Raw genomic sequence first — 9,431 nt, forward strand, 5'->3', positions numbered from 1 at the left:
ATTGAGTTCTTACACTGAATGTAACCCTAGATATTCCATATTTTATATAGAAAAAATTAGAATACAGGTAGTCCTTGACTTACAAAAGTTAATTTAGTGACTGTTTGAAGTTACAATGGCACTAAAAAAGTGATATGCCCATTTTTTATGCTTATGACTATTGCAGCATCTCCGTGGTCACATGATCAAAATTCAGATGCTTGGCAACCAAGTCATATTTTTGACGGTTACAGTGTCCCGGGGTCATGTGATCACCTTTTGTGTCTTTCTGACAAACAAAGTCCATGAGGAAGGCAGTTTCACTTAACAACCATGTTACTAACTTAACAACTGCAATGATTCACTTAACCACTGTGGCAAAAAAGGTCTCAAGATGGGGCAAAATTCATTTTAACAAATTTGTCGCTTAGCAACAAAAGGTTTGGGCTCAATTGTGGTCATAAGTCAAGGACTACCAGTATAAAGTTGAATATTGCAGAGGTGTTGTTATAACCTGATCTTTTGTAAGATTTACACAATTCACAGTGCTATTCCATGCATTTCCACGTAGGGGATAAATGAGGTGTAGTTCACAAGTTTCCTGCTTTTGATTTATTTATTTGTTTATTAGTTCTATTACTTTATAAGTAAGGAATGAACAAACATGTAGAATAACAGAGTTGGAAGGGACCTTGGAGGTCTTCTAGTCCAATCCCCTGCTTAGGCAGGAAACCTACACCACTTCAGACAAACGGTTATCCAACATTTTCTTAAAAACTTCCAGTGTTGGGGCATTCACAACTTCTGGAGGCAAACTGTTCCACTGATTAATTGTCCTAACTGTCAGGACATTTCTCTTCAGTTCTATGTTGCTTCTCTCCTTAATTAGTTTCCACCCATTGCTTCTTGTCTTACCCTCAGGTGGTTTGGAGAATAGCTCTTGTTTGTGGCAGCCCCTAAGATATTGGAAGACTGCTATCATTTCTCCCCTAGTCCTTCTTTTCGTTAAACTAGGCATACCCAGTTCCTGCAACCGTTATTTATATGTTTTAGCCTCCATATTTTGCCCTCTTTCTCCTATTTTCTCCCTGACAACAACCCTGTGTAATAACATGATTAATTTGAAAAGGTGCTACCAGACTCCTGATTTTGGACTTGCATAGCTACTGTGCCTCTCCTCACTCAATGTCATTAGCTCAAAAACAGGGCCATGTAAGTTCCATATTTAAAGCCTCTCTGTATTCTACAGGTACCAACCTGGCGGAAGATATTTGTCAATGTCTCGAAGTAGAATATTTGATGATGTCTAAAGCCTCCAAATACTTGGATCTCACTCTGGAAAAACACCCTTTCTGTTTCTCATTCTGCAGCCGAATCAGCTTCAGTTCACAAGAAAAGAATGTGAGGAATAAGGAACTTTTTTTCCTCCAAAAAAATGCACTTTGTAGAATTAGTTGCCCACTTCAAGATGGGCTTAGAGCATTGGTTTCTAACCCCCGCAGCAGTGCCTTTTCTACCTTCCCCCTCACTCCTTCAAACTTTGAATAAGATGCGAATAAGAAGAGAAGGGGCACAAAGGAGAAAGGGGTGCCAGATGGCCCAGAGACAGAAAGGCCTTGATATTTGGGGTTATTCTTATCTCTTAATGAAGAAGCCTGTTCAGTCTCAAAAGCCTCTCCTAGATTTTAGAAGCTGACCATACATACAGGGAGTATGGTTTTGACTTATTGAGTTGAATTAAGGTAAAGGTAATGCAGATGCAATCTTAAAATAACAAATGTTGGGCCCAAAATAAAATTGTAAATGTGCACCTGTGGGAAGTTTTCTTTTTGGGTGGTGGTGTTGGGAAGACTTTAGGTTTGAAAGAGATTTGTAAGGATAACACAGTTAGGTTTTCCTAATGGCAGTTCATTAGATTGTCCCTATTTGGTGCAAATATTTTTGGTTAACTTTTATTCCAGCTTTGGGATGATTCGTGAAAGGCCATCCAGATAGGTTTGGGTTCTCCATTCAAGTTCTCGAAGACCTAGAGTGATTTTACAAATCTACAGAAAATAGCTTTTCCTCAATGCCTGCCTAATAGTCACTGAACAGGAAACAATTTATGTTTTCTTTATCTATTTAGCAAATGACATTTGCACGCATAAGAATATTGATAAAATCTTAATCATATCTTAACAGTTTGAAAACACGATATTTATAACTACATATACTGACATAAAGCTATAAGGGAAAAACATCATAAAATATCTTTTTAAGATTCATTGATAAAAGCTGCTGGTAAAAATAATTCAGCTAAATTATATTTTTGTCATTCTGAATTGCAAAGCTACAGTTTAAAGTCCATTGCTTTAAATATAATTTAATAGTTCTTGCAGTTTGGATCTTGCCTTTTGAAAAAAATGAATTCTTCTAGTATTAAAATGAAAAAAAAGATGACATCCAGCTATTGCCTTACAAAGGAAATCTGTTTTAATCAAGACTGTATTTTTACTGCTAGAGCAATTTTTTCACTAGAGAGGAAAAAAAAAACCATACCTTTTCAAATAAAGAGATGAGATTTTTCAAAATAATTTTCATAGGTATTCATTAATGCTATAGAGAAATGTGTACAGTATTATTGAGACCAGACAATATTGGAAGATGTTGAGAAAAAAATAAGCATTTGTCATTGTTTGTTTTCTTGAAGCCAAATCCGGTGATTAGATATTGATTATCATGAGGATTTAAACATCTATCACTATCCTGTGTTTCATACTGGAAGGGGATTTGTGTTTTTATTTTATTTATTTTACTTGTTTGCTGCCCATCTCTCCACGATATTTTTTGTCATTTTATAAAAGCAAGGGATGTAAATATTTTGATTAGTGAATAGTAATGCTGTACAACCGATTTTTTTTGTTGTTGTTGGATAGATTTTAAACATCCCAAAACAATGCAACCTAAAGGCACAGTGTTTGGCAGATTTTTATGAGTACAAAGATGTTTTTGTAACAACTGTATAAATAATGTGGGATAATTTATTGGGCATTTCCTTATAGTATCCAAATTCAGATGTAGCATGAGAAAGTAACAAGGAAGAGATTGAAGAAAATAGACAGAGTAATGGTTGATCCGTGTATTTTATAATACGTAAACCAAAACATTCATTTTAGAGGGAGAAAGGCAGAGGTGGGTTCCTACTGGTTCGGACCAGTTCGGCCGAGTAGGTAGTAACTCAGCTGGACAGGCCCCCGAACTGGTTCTATCAATGGTGCCATAGGCGCCGCCATCTTGGTTTTTTTACTATTGCGCATGCACGCATAGGGCCCATTCGGCAGTAACAAAAGCCAGAACCCATCCCTGGAGAAAGGTATTGTGATTCACAGTAGCTTCAGTGAAGCATCATTTTAGGCAATGTGCATTTACAAAGCGAATAGCTTACATCTGTCATGTATGACTTGGGATGCTATTTTCATGAATGCTGAAATTACATTCAGTGCTCAACCTACCAAATATATGACTGATAGAAATTGGAATGTACTGGCAAATGAATTTGCAAATTGTTATATTAATCCCAGTTTAACAATAAATGTAGAAATTAGAAATTATCTCAATGACATAAATTGTTCCAAACATCTCATGTCTATTAAGAAAAGTTGCTTTAGAGTTATCAAATTTCTTCCAAACATTTTTTGATCCCCAGAAAAAGGTCCGATATTTTTAATACCTTGTTTTGATAAACAGGAATTTGGTTAACTGGTAAATTGAGAACTTAACAATGAGGCTTCTGAAAAGTTGTTAAAATTTGCTTCAGAAGTTATTGGCTCAAATGCACAGTTGTAGACTAGATGGTCTCTTTTGGGAAGTGAGCTGGAATTTCCCATGTAATTTCCTTTAAAGTTTGGAAATGGACTAGACTATGGGATATTCTCAGGTGACTGACAGATCAAGTGAGGAAGATTTGGTTTGAAATAGTACTTTTTTCTTCTTGAAATTCTTTTGGGGAGATAAACATGTTTTTTTTTTTTAATCTGGGATCACCTTCAAATTGAAGTCAGGCAGCTTGCATAAAAGCATATAAAACATTCCAGCCACCAATTCAAACTGCTTGATACATTAAGTATTAAAACTTCAGTGTCTTGCTTTATGAATGCTGCTTTGGAACTTTATGCCACAACGAAAAAATTTAAAAGATTTCTATATATTTGTGAAGCTGACTCATTTTTTCACTTGTAAGAGTGGCCTGATCATTGTGCTTGTTGTGTGAAAAACTTTGATTTCTTCTTTTAAAACAAATTGGAAAGTGTGGCTTTTTAGCAGATACATTCATGCAAAAATTTATATTTGCCATTGAATTCTTTCTTTATACCTAATGGTAAAGTTGGAACTGAAATAATTGCTTTGTAAATAATATTGGGGTTTGGAGTCATGATCAGTGAGATATATATTTAATGCCAGTAAGTAATTGTTATTTATATCTAATTAGGGATGTGTGCATTACTGTAGAATAAATTAAAGTAAAAATGCAATGCTGTATATGAATGGAATTAAAATGAACTTTACAATATGTTTCTCTAATTGTCAGTGTTTCATGTGTATCTGAAATGCCGAAGGAGATGCCTGAACTGAGTGCAGAGAATTAAAATAATAATAATAAGGGACATCTGTATATTAAATAAATTGTTTTTTAGTTGTGGTAAACATTACAAAATGTGCATTACTGCTGAAGAAATCTTTTGGAAGTGGAATTTTCACAATTTTTCTTTGCACAAATTTATGCTGCTAATGGTATTGTCAAAGAATGGTTGGAACATTTTTTTTTCATTTTCCACAGGGCTCAAAAATAGTGAAGATCAGCTAATTGAATGTTATTTTGCAATCTTGGTATATAATACTGTATGCGGTATATTACAAGATGCCAATGATTTTCATGTTTGTCATCATTAATACTTGGAGATATAATAAAGTTCATTTAACATTAAAATAAGCATCATTTGCGGAATAAAATGGAGAATCGTGCTGAAAAATCTGTGTTCTGAATTTAGCAATTCCAGTGCTAGTTTTTCTTCTGTGATTATTTCTAAAAATGTATAAAATAGAAAAAGGAAAAAATCTTGAGAGATCTGAATATGTCCACCCAAACTTTCTTTAAAGAGCTTTCCCCACCTTTGTTACTTTTCCATTACTTCTTTCTGCACTTTCTGTCTACGCTTCCTAAATCAGAAAACATTTCAACTACATCATGATTCCTTCTCTCTAAGTAACATGAAGTTTGAGTGTGAGTTTCTTATTTTACCAATTAGTGCTCCTTTTGCTGTAGTGTATCTACTGATATTGGCCAAACTACAAGTGTTCAGCGTGAAGGAAATTTGCCAGAATTTTACCCCTTGTAAATATAGAAGCTATGCTAGATTTTTATTTGTGTTAGTGGATGGATGACATGATTATAGATCAAAAGAAATCAAGAGGATGATTTATACTACCAATGGGACAAATACCACTCTATCACTAATAATGAAGCAAGATTGTGTTCCTTGAACAACACAATAGGTAAACAAAAATACTGAAGCCTGAGCATTGTGTTTCTGTCTCAATAATCTTAAATTGTATATTTACAAACTGATGTGCCCACTATGGTTTTTACTTCATTTGTTTTTGTTTATATAATTTATTTCTCTGGAAAATAAGGGATGCTTGAATGAATTCATAAAATGCCTTGCAAGTGCATGTTACACATGGGCTTTGAGAGCATGACTAAGTGAATTCCCTTTCTCTTCATCCCTTCAGTGCAGACATGTATATCTTCTTTGGATATCCAGAATTTCAGACCTGTAAATTATTTATGTACTGATCTTTTTTAATGTACATTTAAATCTAATTAAATAAAGTTTGCCTGAATGGATTTTTCTGCAATATTTTATTTATATATGTATAACACAATGTTTTAGATTAATAACACAATGTTTTAGATTAATATTAGAGGGGGTGTACATTATGTGAATATTCACATTACTGTACAATTCTTTTTTTTAAATGTTTTTTTAATTTTAATTAAAACAAGTACAGCATCTTTCTTTACATCTGTAAAAAATGTATCAATCGATTACAGACAAGCTTTGGTACATCTCCTCCACGGTCAACAAACATAACTCATATTAACTCAAGCATTATCATATATCCATTTTCATTTGACTGTAATTATTATTTAAAGATATTAATAAAAGTAATAATCTTGAACAATACCTGCCCACACCAGTGGGAAAAGAAAAAATCAAAAAGAAAAGGCATAAAAGAAAAAAAATAAAGCAAAAAAGGACAAAAACGACAAAGGACAAGGCAGGAAAAAAAACGAAACACAGGTATCTATCATAAAAAAGAAGAAGTATATCAACTGGTTACAACATGCTTTGGTGCTTCTCTTCCATTAACTCATATTAATTCAAATATCTTAACTCAAATGTTTACCATATTAACATCATTATACCTCCAGTTTTAATTACCTATAGGTTATTTAAACATCCTTCATCCTTAGCTATGCCAAAGAATTAATCCATAACACATGCTGACATTTCATTTACTTACTTGTAAAATCCTCTATTAACATCAAATCCTCATATCCTATTTTAGCTGAACATCCATAATATTTAATCATATCATATATCACAACATTTTCCCAGTATTGATTAACATTTGATTATATGTATTTTATTTAGTTTTTATAATAGTGATAATTATTGTAATTAATACTCTTTATGTATAATCCAAAAATGTTTTCTCATATCCAATTATTATTTATCATATCGACTCCACATTATATACATTGCTATCAATATCAATTATTATTCAGCTATATCTGTTACAAAAAGGGCAATTAGGTTTAGCTAGTTTTCAATTGTATTCTTCAATCTATCAGCCAATTCCACATTATATACATTACCATCAATATCAATTATTATTCAGCTATATCTATTACAAGATAAAGTAATCAGATTTAGCTAATTTTAAATTGTATTCTTCCATCTGTCAGCCTGTGTCCCTCCAATAGCAAAATTTTCTCAAACCAATTGCCATTCGTTGGATAAATTTACCAAATGTTTTTATAAGCAAGTCCAAACAAAGATATCTTCGCACCTTTTGGCTCTGAATGTCAGTGGTGAAATAATAATGTTGTCCCGGGCTTGTAAAACTTTTCAAGTTGACTTTAATTCTCAAGGGTGGAGTTTTCATTTCTTCTGCACTCTGTCTCTTTAAATGAATCTTCTTTATAGCTCCCCCACTCCTTTCTTCCTCTGAGATAGCCCAGACGCCATTTCTCACATTTTCCATTTGTATTTCAGGAACATTCAACGATCTCAGTTTTTCCTTCATATTTTAAAATCAGATGATCCAATTTTCTTTCCAATCTCTGAAAAGAGTCAAAAAGCTCTCGACATGCGGAAAAAAGAATCTGGAGTGGGACCTTAGAAGTATTTTCCGACACCATGATGTGTCGCAGTTAAAAATTGTAAGTAAAAACACGCTGGAAACTGTGCAATCTTATCTGATCGTAAACACAGCCAAGTAATAAAAATGTCAGATCGTATAGGGCTAATTAGTAGAAAATTGACTTTACGATCCACTTAGAAAGAGTTAGTGGGGAGGGCTGCCGAAGAGTTCCTTGAAGCGTTTAAGAAATAAAGTAGCCACCAGCCATAAATCCATTAAAAAAAGACCAATTCGCCGCTAGATTCTTCTATTCTTTGGTTTCAATTAGCTTAAGCTTTTAGTGCGGACAGTCTCTCTTGAATAATAAAATCAGCTTACCAGATGACATCACTTCTGCCATTCTTAGGGGCAACCTGCAGTTTCAGTTAGCACGGAGCTAATCCAGAAAGGAATTGGCACGAGGGGTTAATACCCCCCCCCAGAGACTTTGCGAACATCTCTGAGGTCACTGGGTCTCCCCTCACCTTTCACTGTCGTCTCCGGGACAGCTAGGGTTCAAAGAACCCGTCCAAAAATCCTTCGGTATAGAGGAATTTCAGGAATAGCCTGAAACTCCGTCTTCTCACTGCTAAGCCCCGCCTTCTTACTGTACAATTCTTTTGTATGTAGCAAACACCTCTACATAGAATATGCTGGCTCTGTGCATAGTTAGGTTTTTTTAAAAAATACCACTAAAACACTACAACCTATACTGGATGAATCAATTATGAAGCCTTTGGTATAATGATGGTATTGTCTCCTGTCCCATGTCCAGTTGTTTTATCTAGATCAGGGATGTCAAACTGGCCTCCCGTGACCCATTTTGGCTGCCAGAGGCACCACAGGCCAGTCCTTCAATATTTAGGAGCCAGCACTGGGCCAGATTTAAGGACCCCACAGGCCAGATCTGGCCCTTGGGCCTTGAGTTTGATACCCCTGACCTAGATTAACTTTCTCCAACCTGTTGTCTTTGGGTATAATTCAGTATAATTCTCATACTGAAACAATTATGTGCATAGTTACTTTAAAATATGTGTGGGATATTCCAGAAAAGCATCCTACTTTTACTACTGCTATTACTACCTTCTATTTTAAATTCTGGCCTAAGCTTGATGTAAGCATATTGAAGAACATGTTAATTAGAATTATGATCTTATTCATGCACCCAATGTAATTGGGCTAATTCATGAATATATTAATCTTAATTGAAGTGTTAATTGAATAATCTGGATGTTCTTTGCAGAGGATCTTTATAATTTCTATAATTAAATGAAATTATAATTTAAATGTAATTATAATTAAATATTTTTATTGTAACACTGTCCACTGCCTAGAGAAACTTATGGAGATGGGTGAGAATATAAATTGGGTAAATAAAAGTGACAAGAGGAACAAAGAACCTAAATAAAATTACATCACTTATGTAACTATTTAATTTGGAAAATTGATACCCTTCCTTTTCATCAGTTCAATCTCAGATTGTTTTGAATAGCCATTAAATAGCCACTGAACTCCAACACTGTTGGAAAGAGTCCTCTGACATTTCTGGTGTGTATTTCCATTCCTACCAGGAAATATTCTGCAACCAACCTGGCATTGTCTATATGGGAAGCATACAGCAAGAAAGCTAATATCTTTAATTCCATTTAAATTGTTTTAAAGTAGTTTTTATGCCACAAAGACCTAAACAGTATATAGAAAGAGAAGATGAAAATTAAAAAGATCCCTACACACATACACGCACAAACAAAATGTTGGTCTTAACCTTCCCCTCAGGTTTCAGTGTTTGTATCTTGGGAGCTTCCAGTGTTTCTTCCTTTATCATTTAGCTCTTTTGCCCCCCACTCCCCAAATAATTATTAAAAGAACATGTGGACCAGAGGTGGGTTGCTGCCGGTTTGGCCCAGTTCAACCGAACCAGTAGTGGCGGTGGTGGTGGGAGGCTCCGCCCACCCGCCCAGATATTTCTGCGCATGCACGAGCAAACCGGTAGTAAACCAGTTAGC

General features: G+C 34.5%; 1 protein-coding gene across 3 annotated transcripts in view; it reads left to right on the plus strand.

Moving 5' to 3' along the window:
- LMBRD2 (LMBR1 domain containing 2) overlaps positions 1-5,863 on the plus strand; it is a 33,237-nt gene extending 27,374 nt beyond the window's left edge. For all 3 annotated transcript variants that reach the window (XM_032213091.1, XM_032213090.1, XM_032213092.1), the window contains one exon: positions 1,229-5,863. In XM_032213091.1, coding sequence (XP_032068982.1) covers positions 1,229-1,289 — 61 coding nt within the window. In that variant the 3' untranslated portion in view covers positions 1,290-5,863. The remainder of the gene's footprint in view (positions 1-1,228) is intronic.
- The last annotated feature ends 3,568 nt before the right edge of the window (positions 5,864-9,431 follow it).

This window comes from Thamnophis elegans, chromosome 3 (assembly GCF_009769535.1).
Source record: "Thamnophis elegans isolate rThaEle1 chromosome 3, rThaEle1.pri, whole genome shotgun sequence".
Taxonomy (NCBI): Eukaryota; Metazoa; Chordata; class Lepidosauria; order Squamata; family Colubridae; genus Thamnophis; species Thamnophis elegans.